Below are 27,763 nucleotides of genomic sequence, written 5' to 3'. Positions count from 1 at the left end.
TGCTGGGAGGGCTTCAGCGTCTGGGCCCCGCCTGCTGTCACTGAGGAACCAGCAGCAGCAGGACAGGCGGCCACGGCCTCCCCACCCCCAGCAGAGGAAGCCGGCAGAGGAAATGAGGGCAGCGGACAGGGGCCGGAGCCAGTTCCCAGGCCGCCTGTCTGGGCCACGGTCGCCTGAGGACTGTCACAGTAGGCTGGTCACGCGGCTTACCCTGCCTCCTCCAGGGCCTGGGTTGGGGGCCGGGGCCGCAGGGGCAGGTGAGGGTGGGCTGCTCCTGGGCCACGCTCTGGGGCGGAGCCGCAGCCGGAGCCACCAGGAGCCACTGGCTGGAGTCCGGTAGGTGGGGTTGTGAGGCTGCTCCGCTGTGCCAGCCTGGGGCGGGCAGGACGCTGATGCCAGGCCTCTGCGGGGACGAGGACCCTGCCAGAGGATGTGGCCACACCTAGCATGGGCAGAGCCTCTGCAGGGGGGCTTCTGGGCAGTCCAGCTCCATCCACCTGCGGGGCCCTGGGGGCCTCTCCTCCTCACCACTTGGGCACAGGGCAGCAGGCAGCTCTGTGGTGAGAGATAGGGGACCTGGGTCCCAGAGCTGGCCCAGGTCACCTGTGCCCTGAGGCTGGACTTCAAGGCCAGGGGTGGCGTCCAGGACGCTGTCTTGGCTTGCCCCGCAGGACCCCGTGCTCCTAGGTCCCCTCTGGCTGTGCACGCAGCCTGCTGTCCTGTCGCTCTCCGTGGACTGAAGGAGGGGCCTGGCGTCTGCAGCTGCCGGCTCCTGCCCCCGTGGGGCCCAGCCCGGGGCCAGCAGGAGGGGCATCCGGCGGGCAGACAGGTGGAGCAGTGGCTTGGCTCTGGCCATCGGCTGGGTTTCCTTTCTGTGGAGGGTCCGCGGTCCCGGTCAGGCTTGCTGGGGGCGGGATGTCCTCTGGTGCCCCATTTCCTAGTCACCCTGCACACACACAGATGGGCTCCGTCCCCAGTGTGCGGCTCAGTGGGTGTCCCACCTGGTGACAGTGCCCTGCTAGCCGCCCTCTTGGCCCTGTCCCCCAGGCTGCTGTCGCTGGGCTCTGCAGGCCGAGGGTCTCTCGTGCCCTCTGATGAAGGCTATTCCACCAGGCGAGGGGTGGTCAGCTCCGTGGGGCCAGTGTTCAGTTCTGCCCGACTTGGGCTGCCCTCCTGAGCATTCTGGTGGGCCTCCTCCTGCCCTCCCTCCCCCTGCCCCCCTCCTTCCCCTTTCTGAGGTTTGATTTGCACACCCAGGATCCCTCCACGTGGAGGGTAGGATCTGTGGCTTTTGGTGTTCACGGTCATGCAGCCACCGCCACCGTCAGCTTGGGAGCTCTCCCGTTCCCCTAATAAAAGCCCCGTGCCTGCAGCCATCGCACCCCATGCCCATCCCCTCACCCTGCCCCCTGGGGTGCGCCCGGTCTTGCTCTCCGTCCCGTGGGGTCCCGGCGAGGAAGGCACCACGTCCAGCTGCTCTGGACCCGGGACGTCCCTCTCGGTCTTGTTTTTCTTCCGTGACAGGCAGTCCTACCAGTTGTGGCTAAAAATAACTGCACCAGCGTGCGTCCCCGGTACTCGAGGGTCTGGCAAGGACCTGTGGCTTCCTCCGCAGCTGGAGCCCCGTGGCCCTCGGCTTCTGCCCAGGTGCTGTGTCAGGGCTGGGGGCCCGAGGTGACCAGAGTCTGGGCCGAGGGATGTGGGTCGGCAGGCTGAGGCGGGGGCCACAGTGAGATGACACTTGTGCAGAGTGGACGATGGCGTGTGCAGCAAGGCACTTCAGTGAGGGAGCGGGGGACTCTGGGTGGCCCTGACCTTGCCTACCCAGTGAGCTGGCTGCCCTGGGGCTTCCTGTCCGTCACCACCCCACCCTTGGACGGGCCTCAGAGGGCCCTGGGGTGTCAGGGAGCATGGTGGGGCGTTGGAGGGAGGACCCAGGCAGGACTTGGTGTGGTCAGACAGGACTGTCGCTCTGGCCGCACTGGCAGAGCTTCCTGCTGTCCCTAGGCCTCTCCAGCTGCCAACGCAGGGTGGCCTGTCCAGGGCCGGGCAGCAGACTTCGGGTCCTGGGAGATGCGGGGACCCTGTGGACCCAGGATAGACTGCCCTGAGAACTGCCGTGTGTGCTGTGGGGTGGGCGTGTGTGAGCGTGCAGATCCTGTGTGCAAGGTGCGTGCAGGCGCACCCGGGTGGACACGTTCATGCCTGTGTGCACACCGTGTCTGTCGAGGTGGGGGTGTGTGCGTGGGTGTGTGCAGCTGTGTGTTCGTGTGAGGGCACAGGTGTGTCGGGATGTGGGGATGCGTGGGTGTGCGTGGCTGTCTGTGGGAGTGCGTGTGCGTCTGCAGGTGAGGCTGTGGAAGGCGTGTGCCCAGCTCCCCTTTGGCCTGGGCCCCCCTGCCTCGGCTCCTCACCGGCGTCTGGTGTAGGTGACATTCTAGCCCCTGGCCCAGGGTGACGATGGAGGGGCTGACACCAATCTGGTCACAGTGGGGCCCTCCTGGAGCTGGACCTGGGGTCTGGGAGTGGGCCACCTCCATTTCTGCTGTCCACCTGCCCACAGGCTGAGCCCGCAGCTACTCAGGCCCATGGCCTGCCCTGGCTACGTCCAACTCAGTGGGTCTCCCCTGCTGGCAGGGCAGTGGGCACAGCACCCAGTTGTCTGGACATCATGGGAGCCTCAAACCCCAGTCCTGGAGGCCCTTAGTGGGCTGGCACCTGCAGGACCCTGAGTTTGTCACTGTAGGTCACACGTCTCTTGGCTGAACGTCTGTGGTCGCTTCTTAGCTACTGACTCCGTGTCCTGCCCAGGGGAGGCTGTCCAGGCTCTGGGGCTGAGGGGATTGGGAAGGTCGGGCGGGCAGGGCTGAGTCCTGGGCCTTTGGAGCCTTCAGGGTGCTGTCTCCTCCCTCGGTGCCCCTCGGGCTGCCTCTCACCTGCTGGAGGCTCCATGGAATCTGGTGCCCACCTGCCCAGCACCCGGCTTCTAGTGGTGGGGCTCCTGGGGCTAGGGGCCGTCTGGAAGCTCTTGGTGTGGAGGTGTCCACCAAGGCTGGACATAACCTTGGTCCTGGGAGCTTCGGGAAGATGGGCCCAGATGACTGGCTGGCCGGGGAGGTGCCCAGGACCTGTGGCCCTGCCACACGAGTGCCGACCCTCTTCCCTGTCTCCACCTGGGACAGGACTGTCCACCTTTCTGGGGAGTTGTGTTCATTCTGGAAGGAGCCTTGGGTCTGGGCCTTGGTGCACCCTCTCAGAAACCAAGCCGCTGCCCCACAGCTCTGTCTGCCCTCCAGTGGCCCATGGGGGACAGGGCACTCTCCTTCTCCCCTGGCCTGCTGTGGGAACCCCAGAACCCTGCTACTTACTCTGTGGGAGCTGGAAGGGGGCATCTGTGACATCCTGGAGACCCCAGGCTCCCCGGGGCACGGCCCCTGACCTGGGTGTGCAGACCGCCCTTCGGCTGCCTGTGGCCGCCTCTCAGCTCAGCACACGGTTGCGCCAGTTCCTTCCTGAGCGAGATCCCATTTGCATCACCAGGCGGGTGTGGGCCTGGCACCGGGAGGTCCCGATGCCCCATCTGGACCTGTCCAGCCACTGGTGGCCACTGTGGCTCACCTCAGGTGGTGGTGGAAGGGGCTGAGTGTCCAGGATGGCCACGCTGTTCTCAGGGACCCACAGTGCCGGACTGACCCTGGGGTGAGCTGCAGCGGGGTCTGGCCAAGGTGGGGCCCAGGGAGGGGTCTCCAGGACAGAAGTCTGTTGTGACTGTGGCCCCTGTTCCAGGAGGGTTTGGGTGTCCTCTGTGTAGGACCTAAGGACACCAGGGCCGGAGAAGACCTGGTGTGGGGGAGAGCCGGAGCTCCCTGGGGCCAATGACTGGCCGGCCGGGGAGGTGCCCAGGACCTGTGGCCCTGCCACACGAGTGGGGCCAGTTGGGATGGTCAGGGCTGGCCACAGCTTCCTGTGGATGGCGTGGGCACTGGGTGTCACCGTTCACCATGGGGACGTGCTGAGGTGAGGCCCACAGACTCCACCCTCCCTCGTGGGCAAGTCCGCGGCACTGGGGTGTTTGCAGGGGCATAGCCACCACCTGTGGTTCCAGAAAGTTCCTGTCACCGGGGGCCCCATCCTTCTCCAACCCCAGCCCCTGGCATCCGTGGCCTCTGTGGACAGCCTGCGTGGCACGGCCTCAGGCGCTGCACGGAGCCCATGCTGGGCTGTCCTGGGTGTCTCCGCTGTGCAGAGGCCTGGTGCCCATCACCCTTCCCCGAGCCTCGTCCTCTTCCTTTCAGAAAGAGCCACGGCCATCCCCGTGGGCCGGGTGGCTGGGGTGGCCCGGGTGGCTCGCTCCTGTGCCTCTCACTCATTTCTGCCCTGGCTCCCCCGTGGGCGCGACTGCTGGTCACTGCCCTGGTTTGGCATCTCTGACGTCTCTGATCGTGAAGGGAGCTGAGCGCCTCCTTGGGGTTGAGGACTTGCATGTCCTCACTGGTGACTGAGCTTGCCTCAGAGCGCGGGGTCCTGAGGTGCCGAGTGGCGCCTTGCTGTTCGTGCTGGGTGTGGGGTGGCCTCGGCTCTTGGACACGCTTTCCCTAAGTCATTTTGGCGGCTGTGCTGGGTGCCTTTAACTTGGGGGCTTTTTAAATATATATATATATATGTGTGTGTGTTTAGTTGATGGACACAAAACCTTTGTTTTGTGTATTTTACTTCTCTGGGGTTCTGGGGATGGAACCCAGGGCTCACACCTGCCACACTGAGCCACTCTGAGCCACAACCCCAGCCGCCAACTCGGGGCTGTAACCCCCCAGACTTTCATTATTTGACTGCGGTACTGGCTGCTAGACCTGAGGCCCGGTGGGCAGGCGCCCTCCCGCTGGGCGGCCCTCAGCCCTTTCCGCTTATGCACGTATCCTTTCGAGACAGGCCCCCAGCTGCCCGGCGGCCTTGAGCTGTGTTCCGCTGCCTCAGCCTCCTGAGCGAGTAGCTGCCACCGTGGTGGGGGCCACGCACTCAGGCCCGTCACAAGTTCCGACGTGGCCAAACCCTTCTATCTTTTCTTTTGTGAATCCTTCCATCATTTTTTAGCTTAAAAATCCTCAGTTGAGCTGGGCACAGTGGTGCACACCTGTGATCCCCGGTCCTCCCAGAGCTGAGGCAGAGGAGTGCGAGTTCAAGGCTAGTGAGACCCTGTCTCAAAATACGAATAGACAGGGCCAGGGCAGTAACTCAGTGGTGGAGCCCCCGGGGGGCTGGGGGCTGGGGTGAGGTCAGCGGCAGAGCAAGGCCCTGCTTCTGTCCCCAGCACCACAGAGACAAAGTCCAAAGACAGAGACAGTGTTTACCTATTTTCTTTAAGATGCTGAAACTTGACATGGACACACCAGAGCCAGTCTGGCTACTCGGTGGAGGTGAGGCAGGATGGTGGGTGTGCCCAGCACAGCACCTGGGTCATCGTGGCCTTTGCTGAGGTGACCTGGAAAGGCCAGCGTCCTCTCTGCTCCCTCCTTCCTAAGCCTTCCAGCCCCCCCCCCCTGGGCTCTGTCCACGGCGTCGTTTGCAGTGGGCGCGAGCGCAGTTGACTCTGGGGCCCTCTGGGGAGGCACCGGTCTCTGCAGTCGTCCCCACAGAGGACTGTGTCACTCTTACCAAACAGAAGCTTCGACAATCAGGAAGTGTTAGCCAGAGATGGCCTGGGGTGGCCCGGGACGCGCCCCTGCTCCCAGGGAGGCCCTGGGGCTTCCCCCAGCCCACCAGCCCTCCACGGTCCCCAGCTGTCTACCCACAGGCACTGCCCCTTGGTTGTGTTGTCCACCCTCTTGCTGGGTCAGTGGGGAGGGAGGGCTCCCAGGGGGGCTCCGCCTTTGGCCCACGTTCCTGCCTGCGGCACTGCTTATCCCTGTCGGGTTTGGGACAATTTTGGAGCATTTTGGGGTACAGGCCAGACTGGTTCTGTGCAAGGGGACCCTGACTATTGGTGCCACCTCAAGCAGAGGGGGGCAGGCCCCGTGTCCCTAGAAGGGTGCACCCAGGTACACTAGCCTCATAGGAGGAACGCTCCCGAGGTGAGCTGCCCCTCACACCTGGGCACTTGCCCCTGAGAGGGCCACTCAGTGGGGGAGGCCTGCAGGGGGCTTCCAGGCCTGGTGGCACTCACTGTGGGCCAGCACCCCCGAGCTCAGACCCGTAGCTCATCCTGGGGCACATGGGCGCATCCTCTAGGCCCCAGAGACCCTGAGGGGCCTGGAGGATGGGGTCTCTCTGCAGGCCCAGAAGTCCTGGGCTCCCGGGGTGTGAGTAGCTATTTCCGGATGCTGAGGAGGGGCTGAGGGTGTGCACAGCTGGCCAGCAGCAGGAGCCTGGGGGAGTGGACATGGACCCCATGCAGAGAACCTTCCAGCTCCCAGAGCAGCTGTGTGGGTCCTGGGGACAGTCACATGGAGCAGGACTCTTGCTGAGCAGGCAGGCGAGGCCTGCTGGCCTGTGGGTTCCTGAGATTCGGCCTGGGAGGTGGGCAGGCCACTGCGGCCAGGGCTTCCTGAACCAGAGGGGCTGAGGGCTCCAGCAGTGGGGCCACCTCGGCCTCGGCCAGGGCACTCCCCAAACCCACCCGGGGCTTAGGTCTCAGGACTGGTCACGCTACGACATCGGCAGGGCCTTCCCAGAGAGGGGTCTGGGGCCAGGATGGAGCGGGCTGTGAGTGCCCTTGTCCTCGAGAGCCAGCACTGTTCCATGTCCCTGGCTCCTGGGCACTGGGGGTGCAGAAAGAGGCCCTGGCGCAGGAGCTGGCAAGTGGCTGGGTCCACCCTCTGAGTCTCCAGCGAGCAGGCTGCCAGGCCTTAGGGCTCCGGTACTGCAGGGTGGAGCCTCAGCCTCAGCCCAGAGGATGAGCACTGTGTCCAGGGCAGCAGTGCCCCCTGTCATCCCTCAGGGGCTCTGCCTGGCAGAGGGCTCAGAGCACCTGCTGCCCCCATCTGCTGTCCCATGCTGGGGACAGTTCTCTGTCTGACCTCCACCCAAGGCAGGAGATCAGTGTTAACGGGGCCAGGTGGGAAGACATGCTCAGATGGCCGGATGGTTGGGGGACGTACAACCTGGTGGAGACTGGGGGTCACATAGATGACCCGGTAGTTGGGCCTACAGTGGGATCACACAGAGCTTGGGCCAGGTGGCCTGCTGACCTCAGCCACCAGTTATAACCTCAGGCCAGTTATAAGCAAGTGTGTTGGCTCATCCCTTCCGTGGAAGTGGGGCCTGTGCCTTGGGGCCTTGGGGCCCAGGTCACTACACACACAGTCCATTGTCCTTCTTGGGGCTCAAGGTTTGGGCCCTAGGCAGACAGATCCCTGCCTGTGGATGCTGTCCCAGTCTGTCCTGCAGAGGGCAGCAGGGGGCAGAGACCCAGTGTGGGGCCGCTGCTGGCCCCAAGCACCTACCTTCTGAGAAGACCCCAGAATGTGCAGAGCAGGGCAGGACCCCAGCCCCCCAGGGCCCACGGGTCTTGCTTGGTGGTGGAGAGGTCTCCTTGTTAGAAAGCCCCTGACCCCTGACCCTGACAGCCCCTTCCAGAGCTGGGTGTGATGAGTGTGGTCAGGGCCCTGGGCGTGGCCAAGTGGTGTGTCCAGGACCACCCGAGGCCCGGGAGCTGCTGCGGCTCCCCAGAGCCCCAGGAGGCGGCCTGTGGTGGGCCCTGCGGGCTCTCTGGCCTTCCTCTGTGCGTGGAGGGCAGTGTCTGGGAACAGGCTCAGGGTCGGTGGTGACAGCCTTGGAGGGTTCGTCCTGGAGCAGATGTGACAGGCCAGGGATCCCCAGGCAGGGCAGGCAGAGCCAGGTGGTGGCCACCTCTGAGCAGGGCTGAGCAGACCCAGCAGCCCCTCCTGGTAAGGGCTGTGTGCCAGGACTGGGGGTCTGCAGCCCCCAAACTTGGGTCCCCAATCCGTGCCCCCCCAAGCACCTGGTCCCCAGGCTCTGCTCCCCTGCCGTGCTCCTGGGGGGCCCCCCCCCCCCACCTTGCTGAACCGCGAGCGCGTGAAGTGGCCAGAGAGTGCCACCTGGTGGAGACTGGGGGTCACACAGATGACCCCGTAGTGGGCCTACGGTGGGGTCACACAGAGCTTGGGCCAGGTGGCCTGCTGACCTCAGCCACCCTGGACTCTGGGCGACTCAGCAGGGCAGGGCCACACCCAGGCGGCAGGGTCAGACTCAGCCAGGCTCACAGTGGGGGCTGCAGGGGTCCCGTGAGGGCTCTGCTGGGCCCTGGGTGGTGGGCGAGTCTTGGTCCCGTGGCTGTGGGTTTAAATGGTACTGAGTTTGAGCCCTGATTTTGTTGGTTAAAATGGAGGCTTTGGAGGGCTGGCTCCTGAGGCTCAGGGAGAAACCACTCCTGTCTTCTTGGTGTTAGGGTCCCCATGTCAGGGCCCCTCTGATCACGGTGACTCTGCTGTGCTGTCACACCTCTCTGACCCCGGCCTCCCAGCCAGGGACTCTTGTAGTGGCCCTGGGCTGTCCTGGTCACCCAGGCTGCTGTCCCATCTCAGGCCCTTCCTGGTCATGTCTGCCAAGTCCCAAGTCCTGGGGGTCAGGAGGGGGACAGCTCTGGGGCCATCTTTCTGCCCAAATCTGGGTGGAGCGAGACTCAAGGTGACAGAGACACCAGCACAGCCAGCTCGTGGGGAGCGGGACCCTCAGTGAGACATAAACAGACCTGCTGGCCTGGTGCTGACGCCAACGCAGGAAGTGGGGCGGAGGGCCATCCGCCCTGGTGGAGGCCAGCAGAGGGGCGGGGGGAGGGAGCCGCCACCCTCGGGTCTGAGAGGTGGCAGGGCTGGGTACAGCGGACATGGCTGATGCAGAGGTCTCCTGGGCCGCATCTTGGAGTGTCCCCTACCTGTGGGCGGTGGTCTTGGGAAGCCGAGGCCTGCGCACCCGCATGGATATTGTGCTGCTGACCATGGGTCCCCAAAGCAGCCCCAGCCAAGCTGTTGGTGACATGGAGCTGCTGTGGAGGGCCAGGGGCTGTTGGGGTGCCAGTGCGGGGGTCTGATTTGAAGGGGCCTTTCAACGCAGGTTGCCGTGGGACTGAGGATTGGGGGCCTGCAAGGCTGGGGAGTTTGGGAGAAGCCGCCGGAGGGCATCGGTCAACGCTTGATGTTTGTTCCAACAAAGCCACATGTGCCTTTTGTGTCCCTGGGCATGAGGTCCTGGGATGAGGGAGGCTGTCTGGGTGCGTCAGTGGGCAGCCCACCCTGGGAACAGTTGGGAGAGGCGTGGCTTAGGGAATCTCTGCTCCCAGGCCCCGGTGGACAGAGGGAGTACCGGGTGCTCCCTCTGGGCCAGTGGGGTCCCTGAGCATCTAGTGCTTCATAACCTGGACTCCCACCTCCGGCTCCCGCCCTCATCCTGGGCCCCCTCTGCTGCCCTGTCCAGTCTGGATGCCCTTCCCCAACAGGGACAGGCTGGCCCCTCTGACCAGCTATAGAGTGACTTATTTGGTAAGTCACTGACCCTCCCACCTGCCACCTCTGCGCCCTCCCTCCACACCCTCAGCCCAGGCTCCCTCCCGGGGGCTGCGCTTGGCTTCCTGTCCCCATCTCTGTCCCGTGTCCTGGCTTCTGTGCAGCTGCCTGAGAAGCCCCCGTAAAAGGCCAGACCCCAGGTTCTGTCCAGGGCCAGGCTGCCCAGACCCTCAGGCGAGGCGGTGTCCTGTCCCCTCGGGTCCCATGGTTTCCTTCCCCTGTCAGTCAACATGGTGATGGGTGGCTCCCAGACCACCAGGAGGTGACCTGGACCAGTGGTCACCTGGCCAAGCGCTGAGGTTGCGAGAGGGGAAGAAGGGAGGGCCCTGAGCAGAGCCACCCCCCCCGACCTGGGGCAGGCATGGCCCAGGGGTGCTGCCCTCCGGCCTCCTGGTGGTGGAGAGCAGTCAGGGGCTGCCGGCCGTGGCCACTCTGCAGGCGCCTTTGCAACGCCCTGAGCCTGGGTTTTCTTACTTGGGAATTGGGGATGACGGAGCCGGCTATTGGGGACAGAGGGGTGTGTGTGCACCTGGTGTGTGTGTGTGCATGTGGACACGTGGGTACGTGTGTGGCAAGTGTGCACCCGTCTGTGAGCACACTCCTGTGTGGGCCAGTGTGCTAACGTCTGTCCGTGTGTTTGCAGTGTGGTTGTGTACGTGTGGGCACGTGTGGGCACGTGTGGGCATGCGCGAGCCCTGTCACCTGGGCAGGTGTGCCTGGCCCTCGGGCCCTTTTCTGTCCCAAGAGCCGATGCCTGTGGGCAGGCAGCAGGTGCCCAGCTGGGCAGCACAGCGGGTGCTCTGGAGCCTCAGTTGAGGGTGTCAGGTGCCCAGAGCAGGGGACCCGGGGCCCAGCCAGCCTGCAGCCTGGGAACCAGCTCTCCCTGGGGGCACCTGTGGCTGTGGGAGGAAGGGAGTGGCCCCTGTTGACCTGGGCCTCCGTGTCCTTGTCTGCAAACCATGTGGCAGTGAGTCTGCAGGAGGGTTCTTGGGTTGAAGGCACCGTGGAGGCCATAGTCTCTGCTGTCTCGGGAGCAAATGCCCCCCGGGGTCCCCTGCTTGCTCTGGCCCCTTTGGCCCTCCCCACCCCACACATCCGACTTCAGAGATGTGGGCACTGGGGCGACAGGGGAGGAGCACTCGGCGCCCGTCTGCCTGCCCTCCGTGGCTGCTTGGTCCAGCAATGCTGTGAATGCCCCCACCCTGCCACCCCTGGAGGTCAGCAGGGCACCCACGGTGGGCCTCTGTAGGACGCAAGGGCCTGGTAACGGAGGTGGAGGCCCAGCACGGGCTTCTTGGGGCTCCTCCAGGGGTGAGGGCACTTGCCTGCTGCCATCAGCCCCAGCCCTAAGGCCACCAAGGGGACTCAGTCGGCCAGTCTGTCCCGCGCAGGCAGAGGTGGGTGGAGGGGGCATACTGATGAAGCTCGGTACCAGGTGGAGACGGGAGGTGGTCACCGTGGCAACGGGCGTTCTCTGTGCAACACCTGCACGTGCGTGTGCGCACACACACACACACACCCGTAGGCATCCACGCAGGGCTGCAGGTGGGCATGGCCATGGGTGTGCCACTGTCTGTGTGGGTCTTCACCACAGGATTTGCTGGCTGACCTGCCCTCTGTCCCCTGGCCCTGCCTGGTCCCTGTCCTGGCTGCCCAAGGCCCCTCTCTGCCTCAGGAGTGGGTGTGGGAGTGGGTCTGGAGCCCTGAGTGGGACACCCAGGCCGCATCTGCTGTCTTTCCAGGCCCTCGGGTCTCACCGCCTCCGGGCAGTCCTCCCAGATGCCCCGTTAGGCGAAGACCCGGCAGGAGCACAGTGGCCCTCACCTGGCTGACTGCTTCCTCACCAGCGGGTAGAAATGGCTGCTACCTCAGGGGTCCTGGGGCAGGCGACAGGGTCTGAGGGGTCTGCTGTTGGCTGAGGAGAGGTTGAGGGGGCTCGTTGGCTAGAGAAGCTGGGTGGGTCCAGAGACCCCCAGGGCCAATGGGGGCAGATGGTCACAGAAGGCCTCTGGGGTGGTGGGCGGGAGCCTTGGGTGTGGGTGGGGCAGGCCCAGCATGGAGCCGCTGGCCAAGTGTGTCCCCTCTGTCCAGGGGGTGTCTGGGCCGGCCTTGACCTCTGCCTCGGGGCCACCAGGTGACGGAGCTTCCCTGAGCCAGGCTCCGTGGGGAGGCCGACCTGGGAGCCGACTCTGGCTGGGCCTTTGGGAGGGTGTGTCCTGCTGTCCTGGGCACTGCAGCGTCCCTGTCTGGGACGAAGCAGCTCGTGTGGACCAGGTGCTGCAGAAGGGGGTCCTTGCGGCCCCCAGGACAGAGTGGTCCAGGGAGGTGTTGGTGGCAGGTCCAGCAGGGTTGGCCCTGCAGACAGGGTCAGTGGGCTCATCACACCTTGGAAGCAGCTGTCTGGATCCTGGCTTGTGGTTGGTGGCCAAATCCACGACCTCCCCTGCTTGGCAGGGTCTGTGACCCACCCTCCCAGCCTCAGAGGGACAAAGTAGGACGACCCAGTGTGAGGGTCACCCCACAATCTCCAGGACCCTGACCTCCCAGAAAGGTATCCCTGAACCCCAGAATTGGGGGCAGAACCTGCTCCAGCCAGTTTATCAACCCAGTGTCCCATGGTGAGGTCAGAGTGGCACCCAGTGGTCAGCCACAAAAGGGTAGGCTCTGTCCACTTGCGTCAGCTTCCTGGCGGCGAGGGTCTTGGGTGGGCTGAGAAACTGGGTGGGACGGTGGGCACGGGGCCTGGTGCCTGGGCTGCCCCACATTCTCCTTTCTCCACAGACGGAGCCCCGCTCAGTGAGCTCTCCTGGTCATCGTCCCTTGCTGTGGTGGCTGTGTCCTTCTCGGGACTCTTCACTGTCATTGTCCTCATGCTGGCCTGCTTGTGCTGCAAGAAGGGTGGCATTGGGTTCAAGGTGAGGGCTGGGGTCCACAGGGCTGTCCCTGGGACCTGGAGGGCCTGGCCTGAGTTCTCTTCCTTCCTGGGGCTCCCAAGGTGGCTGCTGGGACCGTGGCTGGGGCCACCTGGGACCACGGGGGACCATGCTGATCCCTGGGCTGGGGCCTCACTCACCGCCCCCCACTGCACTGGGGATGCTCGGGATGGCTGAGCATGACCTGAGAAGCTGTCCCCATGGGCCCCAGGTCCCCTGCTATTCCCTCAAAGGGAAGCCGAAGGCAGGCAGACGTGCCCCCTGGCCCCGACTGCCCTGTGCAGTCCCTCAGTTTGGGTATCTCTGCCCTCGGGGACATGGAGTGCAGACCCTGAGAGCCAGGGCCCTGCCGTCACTGACGGCCACCGTCGCTACTCTGGAGCACCTGCTCAGGGCCCAGTTAGCCCTGGGGCGCAGGACTCTCGAGCTGAGGCCACCCTCCAAGGACAGTTGCTGGGGGTGGTCCCTTGGGTGCTGTCCCCCACTCTGCAAGCCCCCACGCCCACCTGGCCCTGCTGAAGCTCGGATCAGGGCCGACTGGTGGAAGGCAGGGACCTGAGCCCTAAGCTGAGGCTCTGCCCTCGGTGCGGGGCAGTGACCCTGATTCTGCCCATCAGCACATTCACAGCAAGGCCTGGCCCCTCTGGCGCCCACACTGGGAGTCCAGCACAGATCGTAGTGCGTGGAGAGGGCAGGGTGGGCGGGGCCCCTGTGTCCCACGCTGTGCCCAGCTGCGTTCCAGGGGCCCCTTCCTACCAGGTGACCCACACCCAGCCACGGTCGCCCCATCTTGGAGTCCCAGCACCTTCCTTGCCCTGCCCCCAAAGCCATGTCACGCAAGCCTGTCCCTGTCCCTCTGGCCCCCTGGCAGGGGAGCAGCAGGAGCGTGGCCTTCCCTCTCCCAAAGCCAACATTTGCTGGCCGGCTCACCTCCCCAGAGCCCAGGGAGCTGGGGGCCTGAGCGGCAGGTGCCCCGTCCCCCAGGGACATGGCAGGCGGGCCCAGGCAAGGCTGGGTATTGGGAGGATCCTGAGGCCAGAGCCTCAAGGTCGCGTGGGCAGGGTGGGGGCGGGGTGGAACTTATGGGCCATTGTGTGCCGCCCCTCCTCGGGGCCCTTGAGAACAAGGCCTCACACAGGCTGGCAGCCCCCTCCTGCCCCTGCCCTCCTCACCTCCTTGGGCACATGGTGCCCGGAACATTCCAGCACCAGCGTGCCTTGGTGGGAGGGCCGGCCTCCGTAGCGGGCTCCCTGGCAGCTCCCGTCTGGAGCCGTGCTGGGCAGCCCCCATGCTCACTCTGTGCTACCTGATCACCCGCTGCTCTGGCAGGACCCAGCGGGCCTCCAGGCCACTCGGGCAGGTAACGGACTGCGGCCAGTGCTCACCTGAGTGAGAAGCAGGCACCTGCAGAGGCGTGGGAGTTAGAGGGCCGGGGAGTCCTTGGGTGGTCTCCCGGCCCTGGAGAGGGGGTTTCCACAGGCTCCAGCCCCCTGTCCTGTCCCTAGGTGGCTCTGTATCTGAGTGCAGACCTGACTGCCCACAGGGACACTGACAGAGCCCAGTCAGCACTGAGACCCAGGAACTCAGGGGGCCCGGGGGGCAAGGAGGCCGGGCCTCCCCCCCTCGTCCAGCTGTCTGTCCACAGGGCACAGTTCTGAGTGGGTAGCCAGGCTTCAGCTTCTCAAGAAGTCCCTCGATCCCACTCGTCTTTCCCACCTGGGCACTGGGGGTTGCCGGAGGTGGGGGGACAGTGTGGCTGGGACAGCTGCATTTCAAAATAGCCCCTGGCCAGGAGTGGCTGCCTGGTGCTGCCCAGTGTCAGGCCCTGAGGAGCTTGGAGGTCCCAGGGAGGCTGCAGCAGGTGAAGGCCCGAGGCCGCCTGTCTGCAAGGGGCAGTGGGCCCCGGTGGCCCCTGGGCTGAAGGTTGCTCCTTGTCTGGCCAGGGACGCGGGGCACTTAGGTGCTTCTCCCAGGTGACTTTGTGGCAGGGTTGGGATGGTGTGTTCCCTATCTCCAAGGCTGCCCCAAGGCGGAGAGGACCCCTGGCAGGACCCAGGGTGAGGGGCTTCTGGGTAGGGCTGGCTGAGAGGTGTTGGGGTCTGTCTCTGGATGGCCAGGGCAGCTGGCCTCAATACGGCCACCTCTCTCCCTTGGACTCTGCCTTCAGCCCCTTCTTCAAGCAGAGGTGGGGTCCGGGTGGCCGGGGCTCACTGTCACTTCATGGAGGCTGGATGCTGGGGCTTTGGCTTTGCCTTGGGTCCCTCCAGGGCTCTGGGAGGCAGGGGGCGAGGAGCAGGGCTCTGCAGGAGGAGAGGGGAAGGAGCCAGCCCGGGCCTGGGGGGCTCAGGTGCCCCACCCCCACTCCACCTGGCTCCGGGGGAGAGGGCCCCATAGAGCCCTGCTGCACCCTCTGCTCTGACCCTCCTGGAGCCCAGCTCATGGCACATGCTGCCGGCCCACAGGAGTTTGAGAATGCTGAGGGGGACGAGTGTGTGGCCGACGGCTCAGCGCAGGGCTCCCCGGCCGCAGCAGCGCAGAACGGGCCCGATGTATACGTCCTGCCCCTCACCGAGGTCTCCCTGCCCATGGCCAAGCAGCCCGGCCGCTCAGGTGAGTGGGACAGGTAGGGAAGGGCCGGGCTCCCACCCTCTCCCACCTGTGTCCTAGTGTTGGACACAGGTCCTCCGGGGAAGCCTGAGCACCCAGCTGCAGGGGTGGGGACACAGAGGGCCGCGTGCAGTGTGTCGGCCCAGGGTGCATGCGACCTTCTGGACCTGGGGACCAGTTGTCTGCAGGTCCCCAGGGGCTGCTATGCAGAGGGGTGGTGACACAGGCAAGGTGGCTGGGCTCTCTGGTCCTGGGATGGCCGTTCTTCTCTGCTGTCCCCAGAACACTCGACCCCAGTTCCTACACCCTGGGCCTCTACCTTGCAGGAACCTGGGCTCCACGGTGCGTGCCAGGTGGAGCCTGCACCCGGGCAAGGGGCTCTTGTGGGGCTGTGGGCGTGGGGCCAAGGACTGCCTTTCACTCAGGCCTGGAGTGGGGTGGGGGGAGAGGGTGGGAGGGTGCAGGTCAGGCAGGGCCTTTCCTTGTGCCTCTCTGGTGCTGGGATGGTGCATGTTCCCTCTCTGCCCCCATCCTGGGCCAGCCGCCCTTGTTGACCACCCAGGAGCAGTCATGGGACCTGGACCCCAAGGTGATGGTAAATGGCAGAGGCTCTGGAACCCTGGTTCTGTCCTGGGCAGGGATGGGGTCCATGGCCCCCAGCCACCTCCCTGGCGTCGGGTTTCAGGCCCCTCTGCCTGGAACTTCTAGCCACGGGCTGTCCCCTGGCCGCCTACCCCCAAGACCTCTGGGAACACTGAGGGAAGGGATGTCAGGTCAGGAAGCCCTGCCGGCCCCAGGGGGGCTCTGTGGGCACAGAGGTGTGTTTCTGGGGTGAGGAGCCGACCACCTGCCCTGGGCTGTGCCCTGCTGGCCTTCCCTTGGGCTTCCTCACCAGCCTACCTTCCACCCAGGCTGGGTCTGGGCCTGCCGAGCAGACCTAGAGCGGGCCTCCCGAGCAGGCCTGCAGCCTGGGCCCAAGGCTCCATGCGCGTCCTCCAGCCCCCCAGTCTCCTGGAGCAGAGGTCACTGCTCAGATAGGAGTCCAGGCCTGAGGCTCCGTTATGAGCCCATCTGCCCACTGGCCTGAAGGCCCGTGGCTCCCTAGCACTCCTAAAGGGGCAGGTGGGTTGGCTGCATGGGACCCGGCCCTCCTGGATACCATGGGGTTCCTGAGCCCTGCACAGAGAGGAACAGGGACCACCCGGGAGCACTCTGCTTCCACAGAGGGGAGAGACTTGGGATTGGTTGGGTCTGGGAATGGAAACGTGACTATCCAGCGTCACCCGTCTCAGGATGACAGGGGAGGATGGCTCAGGCCTGCCCTCCACCCTGCTCCTCCTGCCTCTGTGGCTGGCCCTGTGTCCACGGCCAGGACCCCTGAGCTGCACAGGGACAAGGAGCTCCTGAGACCCCAAGGTGGGAGGGAGTGTCCAGACAGGCTGGGCTGCAGGTGAAAAGTCCCAGGCACAGGGACCAAGGACCCTCGCCCCAATGTCTGCCTCAAGCGAACATTCCCTGGGCCCTGGGCTCTGCTGGCAGCTGGTCTCAGGCCTGGCCCGCCCGGCCCTCCAGGATGCTGGCGTGGGAGCAGAATTTGGGGAATCTGTTGGGGCATGAGTGGGTGCAGCTAGCCCTGGCCCCTTCTTCCCGGACCCACACTGACCCTTCCTGCCTGCTGACCTCACCCAGCCTGGCCTTCAGGGAGAATGGGCCCAGTGTGTCCCGTACGGGGCTGTGCCAAGCAGCCCCCAACAAAGGAGCCTTTGGTGTGCTGGGTGACGGATGCCAGCCTGCGGCAGGGTGGGGGCGGGTGTCCTGGTGCCCTCCCCAGGCCTCGGCGTGAGCTCTGGCCCCAGCCACACTGCCGGCTCCGTGTTGCCCAGGCAGTGGGTCCAGCTCCAGGGCCTGTTGTCTCTGGCCTGGTTGGTCCTGGTGGCTTCAGGCAGCCCTTCCCAGGCCGACCTGGAGATGCCCGGATGGAGCTAGAACCAGGGCTCACCTGGGCAGCAGGTGCCCTGCTCCTCAGAGACCTTGGCCCCTGATGGCAGCCCCCAGGTATGGCCTGCGTCTTTTGTGGGGACACGGCTAGCTCCCCAGGACGGGCCTGGAGGGACAAGGTGAGGACGGGAGGTGGAGGAGGTGGAGGGGTCCTGAGTCCCTTGCCGTTACAGTGCAGCTCCTCAAGTCCACGGACCTGGGTCGGCACAGCCTCCTGTACCTGAAGGAGATCGGCCACGGCTGGTTTGGGAAGGTGAGCGCACTCCCTGGCGGGGGGTGGGGGCAGGGGCTGCTGGGGGAGGGGGAGCAGCCCTGTGGCCCAGCTCCCCCACCCCACCCTCAGCCTGGACGGTGGAGCCCGAGCCCGAGAGCCAGGGCCTTGGGACTAGACAGCAGGCATAGAAGGTTCCAAAGCTCATCCTGCGAAGGAGCAGAGCAGGCCTCAGGGTGGCAGGACTTCTCCGAGGACGGGAGGACGCAGAGCGAGGACCGAGCTGCTCTGGGAGGGGAGGGTGACGGGCGTGCCTGACAGGTGTTCCTGGGCGAGGTGCACTCGGGCGTCAGCAGCACCCAGGTGGTGGTGAAGGAGCTGAAGGCCAGTGCCAGCGTGCAGGAGCAGATGCAGTTCCTGGAGGAGGCGCAGCCCTACAGGTGGGTGGCCCAGGGCCCAGGGCTGGGGTGGTGGGGGCGGGAGGCCTGTGCAGGAGCAGCTGCAGCCCCGCCTGCGCCTCAGCGCTCCTGTGGGCTCTTGCAGGGCCTTGCAGCACAGCAACCTGCTCCAGTGCCTGGCCCAGTGCGCCGAGGTGACGCCCTACCTGCTGGTGATGGAGCTCTGCCCGCTGGTGAGTGCTGTGCACAGGGGCCGCCCATCCCCAGCCCTCTGCTGCGGGGGTGGGGCTTGGCTCAGTGGGGTCCCCTCTTGCCCTACCTAGGCCTCACAGGCCTCACACCCCCTAAGGTGGAGTCCCAGGAGGCCCTCCTGAACCACCGTCCAGAGGCAGCTTGCACACAGAGGGTGACCTGCCAGCACTAGGCATGGCTGTGGGCTCAGGACAAAGTGGGCCTGGGGCTGAGGCCCCCTGTGCCCCCGGGGGTTTCCCATCTGCCTGGGCTCCCCAGAGCAGCCTGGGTGGTCGTTGAGCTCAAGGTGTCCTAGCAGCCATGGGGCTCGCGACACTTCCCTCCGTTTTAATCATGAGAGCCTGGGACTGGCCACCTTCCAGGGCAGACTCTGCGTCCCCTGCCTGCAGACTGTCCCCCTTGGGCCCTGTGCATGCTCACAGCTCCAGCACCGAGCTGAGGTGTGCCCGCACTGAGGCTGCCTGTGGCAGAGCTGGCATCCGGCAGGACACAGGCCCTCACCCCGGGGTCTGCACTCCTGGCACCTGGGCTCCCGGGAGCAGCTCTGTTCCGCACTCAGGGGCTGCGGCCCATCCTCTGGCCACCAGCCCCCGTTCCTCCTGGCTCATGTGGTGGTCAACAAATCCATTCAGGCTCGTGTTTTTGACTGTCCAAAGGGATCTGGCCCTAGGGAGCCCACCGGGCCAGTTGGCTGGGCCAGTTTAGAGAAAGCACTCTGAAGGGCCACCTGTGGGTCATTCCTGTTGGCCCATCTCTGGGACACAAAGTCCTCTCCAGAAATAGCTTGGTGCCGAGCCACAGCTGCTGTGGGGCAGTGCTGGGCTCCTCTGGGCAGCCGCTGCCTGGTGGCTGGTGGGCAGCCCTGGCTCAAGGGTCAGACCTGCCAACCCAGCAGGTGGGTGGGCAGGGTGGGCAGCAGGGCTCTGGAGCAGGGCGGCAGCCTGCACTGGCAGCCACTCCCCAGCTGGCAGGCGGCTCTGTGCTCCTCTTGGCAGGGGGATCTCAAGGGCTACCTGCGGAGCTGCCGGGTGCCCGAGTCCATGGCGCCCGACCCCCTGACCTTGCAGCGCATGGCCTGTGAGGTAGCCTGTGGTGTCCTGCACCTGCATCGCAACAACTATGTGCACAGGTGAGGGGCAGGTGGGGCCGGGCCTTGGATGGGCTTCCTCTGTGCCCACCGCCTGTGTGCCCTGCAGAAAGGGCACCTGGTTCCACCTCCTGGGGCCTTGGGAGGACTCACTGGGCAACCTCTATCACTTTGAATAGTGACCACGGGAGGGTTACAGACTTTTTAAACCTCGCATCAGCCCTGCCCTGTCTCCCCCAAGGCAAAAAGGAAGGGCTTAGCTGGCCCCCAGCAGCCGGAAGGCTCTGTCCTACCTCAGCAGTCAGAAAGACAGGCCAGGATGTCCCCCCAGCCTGGGGGGACGTGCTGGAAGAAGTGGTGATGGACAAGTGGCCCCTGCCAGCCCTGGACGCCGCATGGGCCGTCCTCCCCAACAATATCCTGGTGCTGAGTGGTGACACAGGCAACTCCAGCATCAGTGATTTTGTTGAAGAGGGCAGCTGCCAGCTTCCTGACCCCTGCGCACCTGCCCTGCTACCCCCACCCCAGGCACGGGCACACAGCTGTGGCCCAGGACACCTGGCTCCTCTGCAGCTGTGCCCTGGCACCCAGACACAGGGCTCCTGGGGTAGGGACAGGCTGGAGCTGCTCCATCCCCACCTGAGTCCTTGGCACAGCTGCGTGTCCCTGGACACACACTGGGATCGAACCCAGTGCCTCACACACCCTCCAGCCAGGCAGGAGGGTAAAATTCCACCCGAGACAGCCACTGGGTTGGAGGTCACTCTGGGTCACCTGCATGCTCCACCCCACCCTGGGGCCTCAGCTCCCACCCTGTGTGGCAGGGCAGGACCAGGGTCTGAAACATGGGCTCTGGCCACTGGCAGGATCCCCGGGACACTCCGGGCCTCAGTTCCCCGTGGATTCTCGCCTCCCAGGGAGCTAGAGTGGTGATGTGGCACAGGTCAGAGGGAACATGGCCCTGGGAGGAAAGCCGCAGACCCACAGCAGGGGTTGCTGTGGCCTCAGGTCCACTCCAGGCCAGGCCAGCAGAGGTACCCCAGAAGGGAAGGAGGGGCTGGGGGTTGGCGTGCTAGTGCTGGCCTGGCAGTGCCTTCACTGGGGACCCTTAGGCATGTCCTGGCCCTCTCTGGGCCTCGTTTTCTTCATCTGCGTTGTCAGTTTAGAGGCCTTGTCCATGCAGGCTTTCCAGAGTGCCCAGGGCTGGGGCCAACCTCTCAGACGCCTCTTCCTGCCTACTGCTGGGTGGAGCCCAGGACACCTTGGGTGACCAGCTGTCCAGTTGTGGGCAGAGGACCCTCAGTGCTCAAGGCCCCTAGCCTGGCACACCCGGCTGACCCTGCCTCCCACCCCACAGCGACCTGGCCCTGCGAAGCTGCCTGCTCACAGCTGACCTGGCGGTAAAGATTGGCGACTACGGCCTGTCTCACTGCAAGTACAGGGTAAGTCAGGGAGGGTGGGGCCGGCAGGGGGCTGCGCCTGGCAGGGCTCACCCGTCCCCGTGGGCCCACAGGAAGACTACTTCGTGACCGCTGACCAGCTGTGGGTGCCGCTGCGCTGGATCGCCCCGGAGCTGGTGGATGAGGTGCATGGCAACCTGCTCGTGGTAGATCAGACCAAGACCAGCAATGTGTGGTGAGTGCCAGTCCCCAGCAGAGAGGGCGTCTCGGGAGCACTGACCTCCCCTTGCTTCTGTGTGCACAGGTGAGGGGCAGGTGGGGCCGGGCCTTGGATGGGCTCAGCCTCGGGGCTGCCTGGGGCTTGAGTGGAGCCTCTAGCAAGAATGAAGGGTTTGCCTGGGGTGCGGTGATGTGTGCCTGCTACCCCAGCAACTCAGGAAGCTGAGGCAGGAGGATAGCAAGTTCAAGACTAGTCTTGGCAACTTAGGAAGACCCTCAGCCATCTAGTGAGAGATCCTGTCTTTTTTTAAAAAAAAAATTTATTTGTAGATGGACACAATAACTTTATTTTGTTCATTTAGTTTTTTTTAATGTGGTGATGGGGATGGAACCCAGTGCCTCACGAGTACTAGGCAAGTGCTCTACCACTGAGCCACAACCCCAGCCCCCCCGAAAGATCCTATCTTTTAAAAAAGGACCAGGCTCAGTGGTAAAGTGAACCCTGTTAAATCCCCAATTTAAAATATATGGAAAGGACACAGGGTTTGCAGGCCTGAAGGGTCACTCCACCAGCCATCCAGCCATCCCCTGGCCTTTTGTGGCGGGATGCAGGCTGGCCACTGCAGGAGAGTCTAGCGTGAGATAACATCTTGTGTCTGCCATACTGGCCTCTGGGGGTCATTGGGAGCTGGTGCCCACCTGCATTTGCAAATGCTAGTGGACTGAGCAGGTGTAGTTGCTGGGGACCCCATGCTGGTGGAGGGACTTCCCTGACTCTGGGCCTCACAGGATCTACTGGGCTGACATCCAACAATAACAGTCAGAGTGCACACTGAGTTTCAAAATGCCACTACAAGCAGCAGCGTGGGTTGTCCTGTGGGGTGTGGGCCTGGATCACACCTGTGCCCCTGGGGAGGTGGGGGTGGGCTGCTGGCTGCCTTTAGGCAAGTGGTGGTCAGGCCATGCTGGGCAGAGAAGCAGATTGGGAGGGGTGCTGGGGGTCCCCCAGGACTGCCTCCTGGAAGCCGCCATTCTGAGCCCCAGTGCCCAGCTGGGCAGTGGCCATTCTTTTCATCCTGGCTCAGCAGCCTTCAGAGGGACAGGGCGGAGCTGCTCTGGGGACCTGGAGAGTGCCAGCTTTCACAGTCCTGGGGCTGCCTCCTGCCACAGAGGTGGCTGGACCAGCCTCTGCTTCTGTCCCTCTCCTGCTGACAATCAGAGCCTGCACCCCTGCACCAGCCACCTTTCCTGAACCTTTAGGGGCCTCCCCTAGGCCTCTGAACCATGCCCCCATCATGGCTCCACCTCCTCTCCCTGTCTTCAGTTCTCGGTCCAGGTGTCCCTTTCAAGTGTGCCCAACCCACTGCACTCTGGCTAGGGTCCCCAGGCACAGAGCTCTGGCCAAGGTCAGTAACTTCTCCATCGCCACAGTAACTCTGTCCTCCACTCCCCAGAGCCAGGTGAAGCCATGGCCCTCTGGAAAGAGCCCCCAGTTGCTCTCTCCCAGCCGCACCTGTGCCTGGTGCCCCAGCTTGTTCCCTCAGCCCCACAGGGGTGTTTTCCAGTCTGGCTTTTACTGTCGAGGCATCCTGGGGCTGGACTCATCCTGGCCAGGGTGACCATGATCTCTTCTTGGTGGGGGTGGGGTGGGAGCAGCTGTGTAGTACTGAGCTGTTTCTGGAGAGGCTGGCATGATGATGGAGCTGCCCTAGGTGTCCCTGGGTCCTGTAGGGGCATGCCCAGCCCCATCTCACAGTGGTTGGCCCTACAGGTCCCTGGGTGTGACCATCTGGGAGCTCTTCGAGTTGGGTGCACAGCCTTACCCCCACCACTCAGACCGGCAGGTGCTGGCTTATGCTGTCCGGGAGCAGCAGCTCAAGTTACCCAAGCCCCAGTTGCAGCTGACCTTGTCTGACCGCTGGTGAGGACCCCACCATCCCTGCACAGGAAGTCTCAGAAGTGGGGAATGCTCTAAGTCCCAGGGTAGAGGTGGCTCAATACAACTGCTGGGGTTCAAGTTCTCCCTGGCCCCAGCCTCTGCCCTCTCAGGGGCCTCTGCACACCTGTCATCAGGAAAGGGGGATCTGCTCTCAGGCTGCTGGCTTCTTGGGGGACTGGGGTGTGGGAGAAGTAAGTGGGAGACCCCTTTACTGCCCCCAAGTAGCTGAAGTCAGGGGAACAACTTCCTCGTGGGGGGCTGGCCTGGCCAGGTCCACCCATGGGGCCTCCCGGCAGGTACGAGGTGATGCAGTTCTGCTGGCTGCAGCCAGAGCAGCGGCCCACGGCCGAGGAGGTGCATCTGCTGCTGTCCTACCTGTGCGCTAAGGGCGCCACGGAAGCCGAGGAGGAGTTCGAGCGGCGCTGGCGCTCACTGCGGCCAGGCGGCGGTGGCGTGGGCCCAGGGATGGGCGCAGCGGGTCCCGCGCTGAGCGGCGCCCCAGAGCTGGCCGCCACCTCGTCCTTCCCGCTGCTGGAGCAGTTCGCAGGCGACGGCTTCCACGCGGACGGCGACGACGTGCTGACAGTGACCGAGACCAGCCGCGGCCTCAACTTTGAGTACAAATGGGAGGCAGGCCGCGGCGCCGACGCCTTCCGGCCGACGGGGGGCGCGCCGAGCCCCTGCCGCGCCGCGCGCCTGCAGGAGCTGTGTGCCCCCGACGGAGCGCCGCCAGGCGTGGTGCCCGTGCTCAGCGCGCACAGCCCCTCTCTGGGCAGCGAGTACTTCATTCGCCTGGAGGAGGCCGCGCCTGCCGCGGGCCACGATCCCGATTGTTCTGACTGTGCGCCCAGCCCCCCCGCTGCTGCGGACCAAGACGAGGACTCCGACGGTAGCACCGCTGCCTCGCTGGCCATGGAGCCGCTGCTGGGCCACACACCGCCAGCTGATGGCCCCAGGGGCCGCTGCAACCACTACCAGAACAGCAGCCGAGCTGGGGATCCACCCTCCCCCTCACGTTCACTCTCTCCTGGGCCCTCCATGCTAGCAGAGGATGCAGACTGGGGTGTATCCGCTTTTTGCCCTCCATTCTTCCAGGACCCACTGGGGGCATCCCCCTCGGCGAGCTCCAGGGCCCAGCCATCCCCTGGTGGGGAGGAGCTGGGGGAGGCTGAGGCACAAAGGGCTGCCCAGCGTGGACACTGGAGCTCCAACATGTCAGCCAACAACAACAGTGGCAGCCGTGACCCAGATTCCTGGGACCCAGGCTACGTGGGCAGCTGCGCAGACCACTGCCCCAGCCCAAACCAGACCCCACGAGCCTCCCCTGAGCTGGGCCAACCCCTGGACCGGGAGGACCCCAGGGAGCCTCTGCTTGGGCGACAGACAGCCCCCCTGGGCCAGGAGCCAGGTGGATGCATCAGCCCACCCCATCCATGCCAGGTCACATCCCCCTGCACAGAGACTGCTGTAAATGGGGGTGGCAACCCTCAGGCAGAACCCAAGCTTGCCCAGGAGGCTGAGGGCTCTGCTGGACCCCAACTGCCTCTTCCTTCCATCCCCTCCCCATCCCACGAGGGAGCCCCACTTCCTTCAGAGGAGGCCAGCGCCCCTGATGCCCTGCCTGCCTCACCCACACCTGCTACCAGTGGCCAGGTCACAGTTCTCAAGCCAGTCCCAACTCTGGACAGCAGCAGTAACTCTGCCGCCCAGGAGGCACCCAGTAGTGAGGAGGAAGACACAACTGAAGCCACTTTGGGTGTCTTTACTGACTTGTCTAGTGATGGCCCTCAGGCTGAGAAGCCAGGTATAGTGCCAGCCTTCCGATCTTTGCAGAAGCAGGTGGGGACCCCCGACTCCCTGGACTCTCTGGACATCCCGTCTTCAGCCAGTGATGGTGGCTGTGAGGTCTTCAGCCCATCAGCCGCTGGCATCCCTGCTGGGCAGCCCCGTGCCCTGGACAGTGGCTATGACACTGAGAACTATGAGTCCCCTGAGTTTGTGCTCAAGGAGGCCCATGAGTCGAGTCATCCTGGGGCCTTTGGGGAGCTGGCCTCAGAAGGTGGGAGTGGAGGGCCTGATATGCAGCTCTCGGCTTCCCTGGGAAGCCTCAGCGAGAAGAACCCCTACAGAGACTCTGCATACTTCTCAGACCTGGATGCTGAGTCTGAGCCCTCTGTGGGCCCCCAGAAGTGCAGTGAGGCTCAGGCCCTGGGGCTAGAGCCAGACCTTAAGAGTCCACAGGGTCCTGGGCCATCTGTACAGGCTTCTCCCCAGCCTGGGGTGCTCCAGGAGGCACCAGGCACTGGCCACAAGGAGGCGCTTCCACCTGGGGAGGAGCCAGATGCCTGCTCCAGTAATCCCAAGGCAGAGCCTCCTGGGTCCAAAGGTCCATCAGATGTGCAGACTGTGCCCAGTCCTAGCCATTCCAAATTTTTCCTGCTGACCCCGGTCCCACTGAGCTCAGAAGGTGAAGGAGCAGAGCTTCAGAGGACCCCAGGACTGTCAGGGTGGTCCCCACAAGGGCGGACAGGGGGCTCCGGCACCTCCAGAACCCCGCTCTGCTTGGCACTGCCTGACCATGTTGGGGCATTGGAGGGCCGGTCGGAGGAGGAGGAGGAGGACAGTGAAGACAGCGACGAGTCGGACGAAGAGCTCCGCTGCTACAGCATCCAGGAGCCCAGCGAGGACAGTGAGGACGAGTCCCCAGCTGTGCCAGTAGTGGTGGCTGAGAGCCAGAGCGCGCGCAACCTGCGCAGCCTGCTCAAGATGCCCAGCCTGCTGTCGGAGGCCTTCTGCGAAGACCTGGAGCGCAAGAAGAAAGCTGTGTCCTTCTTCGACGATGTCACCGTCTACCTCTTTGACCAGGTGGATAGCCGGCACGAGGTGCATGGGGAGGGTGAGAGTTGCTGCGGCTCCTGGCGTGAGCCATGTGATTCTCTGGTCCCTCCAGGAGAGTCCCACCCGGGAGCTCGGAGAGCCCTTCCCTGGCGCGAAGGAGTCGCCTCCCGCGTTTCTGGAGGGTAGCCCCGGCTCGCCCAGCGCCCCCGGACGGCCGCGACGGGGTGACGGCTCGCGTGACTGCTCCGAAGACGGTGAGCTGGGGGGGCGGGGCCGTGGCGTCGGGGGCGGGGCCAGGCCCTGCGCGGGTGCGAGGGACGCGAACGTCTCGGCGCCCGGCTTGCAGGCGGCGGGTTCGAGTGGGACGACGACTTCCCGCTGGCGCCCGCCAAGGCGGCCGTGGCGGCCGCGCTGGACCCAGCCGCTCCCACACCGGCCGCACCCCTCACGCCGGCCGCGCCCACGGCCTTCTCGCGCTTCACCGTGTCGCCCGCGCCCGTGTCCCGCTTCTCCATCACGCACGTGTCGGACGCGGACGCCCAGTCCGTGGGAGGTGAGGCTCCGAGCGGCGGCGCGACGGCGCAGCTGGGAGGGACGCCCCGCTGCGGGAGGAAACGGTCGCCTACCGCCTTCCCGGGCCTCGGCTGCTGTAGCAGGGGCTTGCCCGCGTCCGAGCAGACTCTCGGGCTTCTCCTTCTCCCTGCACGGCAGGCCGCTGGACACTGAGCACCCTACCAATTTTCCCCTGCTTGGCCCTAGCGCCCCCAAATCAGCTGCAGCCTCTGCCACCAGACCCTTCCCCGCGCTAGGGCGCCATCGCCTATGGCCCCTCACCCCCACCTGCTGGCCATCTCAAGTGGGAGGTTCTTGCTAGAAATCACTGCAAGCTCTCTCCCCGGGGGCACCGGTGTGATCGCATCCTCACCTTCTTGGAGGAAGGGCCCTAGACCACCCCTGCCATTCACGTCCCAGTCCACTGCCAGGTCCCCCCTCCAGGCACCCTTGCCCACTGCTTGACAAGTCCCTTCAGATCCTCTAAGCTTCCCTCAAAGCCCACCTCCTCCCGGAAGCCTGCCTACCTCTCCTCCCCCAGATAGACCCAGCCCCTACAGCTGTCCTGGCCTGGGCAAGGGCCTGCCATCATCCCCAGTACAGACAGGCAGATTACCAGGCGGCGACTGCATGATCCTGGACACCCGCTTCCAACGGGCGGTTTCCCCACCTGCAGGAGGACGTGGAGGGCCTTTACTGAGCACTGTTGGGCCTGGGTTGGGGAGAGGTGGTGGGAGGAGAAACAGGCCCACCTAGACTGACCTGCAGGGAAGAGGCCTGCCCCTGGACCTGGTGGGAGTGTCGGGGAGGGGCCTGGAGTCTGGGATGGGCGGTTCTTCCTAAGGCTCACTGCAACTCCCCTTGCCAGGCCCTGCAGCCAGTGCTGGGGCTGGTTGCCCTGAGGCGTGAGACCTGAGCAGCTGCCCTCGTGAAGGCTGGCGTCACTGGAGGCCCTGCCCAGGCAGCAGCAAGGATGGTGAAGGGGAATGGGACTCCAGTGCCGCAGTGTCCCCTGCAGCATTCTGGAGAAGCAGGTGGACAGGAAACTGGCTGTGCAAGGACACTCGCGCTGCCCTGGGGCAGAATGTGACTGGACACGGATTTGCTGTCGGCCTGGGGATGCTTGTGGCACGATGGGTGTCTCCACATACATGCACACTCCAGAGGGGCCCACTCCCTGGGCCTAGGCGGCCCCACCCTGCGGCCACCCTTCTGCCTGGCTGCTGCTGTTGGACTGCTTGGCCTCAGGCCTGGGGACCCACCCTTGGCCACGGGCCTGCATGCCTTGCCTGGCTGGCTTCCTTCCTGTGTTCACAGGACATCTGTGTCCTTGGCCAGGCAAGGCCTGGCCCCAGATGAGGTCGGGCCTTCAAATCTTCGTGCACCCTTCCACCTTGGTCTGGGTTTGCTTGGTGCAAGAAGAGGCGGTGGGCTCCGTGTCTCCAATGCCCTTATCTCCGAGTGACTGTTCCCCTTCACTGCCTCTACCCACAAGGCCCTCCCCATAGGGTCTGGGATGCTCCCTCTTGGGTCCTCCTGAGCTGAAAAAGGCAGCCAGAGGCACCAAGAGGGGCTTCCAGGCCTCACCCCACTACTGGCCCTGTTCTAGAGGTGCCCTCGGCAGGGTGGTACAGGTAGCTCCCCTCCTTGGGACAGTGCCTGGCCCCGGGCCCCAGCAGTCAAGGGATAGTAGGGGCTCCTGCCACAGGGAAATGGGGAAGAGGCGGGGCCGGGGTTCGCAGGCAGCACAGGGAAGTATTTTTGTAACCACGGTTGCTGGAGTGAATGGAAATGGGGTGATTTTAAGTTAT

The 27,763-nt window shown here is 64.9% G+C and overlaps 1 protein-coding gene across 3 annotated transcripts; it reads left to right on the top strand.

Annotated features, from left to right (window-relative positions):
* Positions 1-137: 137 nt before the first annotated feature.
* Aatk (apoptosis associated tyrosine kinase) lies at positions 138-27,730 on the top strand. Of its 3 annotated transcripts, none has more exons than XM_027955589.3 (14): positions 138-336; positions 12,300-12,433; positions 14,914-15,061; positions 17,230-17,309; positions 17,589-17,707; positions 17,811-17,898; positions 18,913-19,046; positions 20,362-20,446; positions 20,518-20,639; positions 22,395-22,544; positions 22,859-25,427; positions 25,513-25,654; positions 25,747-25,953; positions 26,821-27,730. In XM_027955589.3, exons 2-14 carry the CDS (start codon positions 12,389-12,391, stop codon positions 26,859-26,861), a joined length of 3,930 nt encoding a protein of 1,309 aa, XP_027811390.2. In that variant the 5' UTR covers positions 138-336; positions 12,300-12,388; the 3' UTR covers positions 26,862-27,730. The 3 variants fall into 3 exon arrangements, with proteins under 3 accessions (XP_027811390.2, XP_027811389.2, XP_071459036.1); XM_027955588.3 differs by lacking the exon at positions 138-336 and adding an exon at positions 3,557-3,699; XM_071602935.1 differs by lacking the exon at positions 138-336 and adding an exon at positions 3,557-3,725.
* Positions 27,731-27,763: the final 33 nt, after the last annotated feature.

This window comes from Marmota flaviventris, chromosome 17, assembly GCF_047511675.1.
Source record: "Marmota flaviventris isolate mMarFla1 chromosome 17, mMarFla1.hap1, whole genome shotgun sequence".
NCBI classification, from domain to species: domain Eukaryota; kingdom Metazoa; phylum Chordata; class Mammalia; order Rodentia; family Sciuridae; genus Marmota; species Marmota flaviventris.
This window is presented reverse-complemented; position numbering and strand designations above follow the sequence as displayed.

Bases quoted from the DNA above. Each gene is read 5' to 3' on its own strand.
- Aatk (XM_027955589.3), top strand. From the start codon at position 12,389: ATGCTGGCCTGCTTGTGCTGCAAGAAGGGTGGCATTGGGTTCAAG. The intron at 20,640-22,394 runs GTGAGTGCCAGT...TTGGCCCTACAG, and splicing joins ACCAAGACCAGCAATGTGTG to GTCCCTGGGTGTGACCATCT. The intron at 25,954-26,820 runs GTGAGGCTCCGA...TCCCCTTGCCAG, and splicing joins GGACGCCCAGTCCGTGGGAG to GCCCTGCAGCCAGTGCTGGG.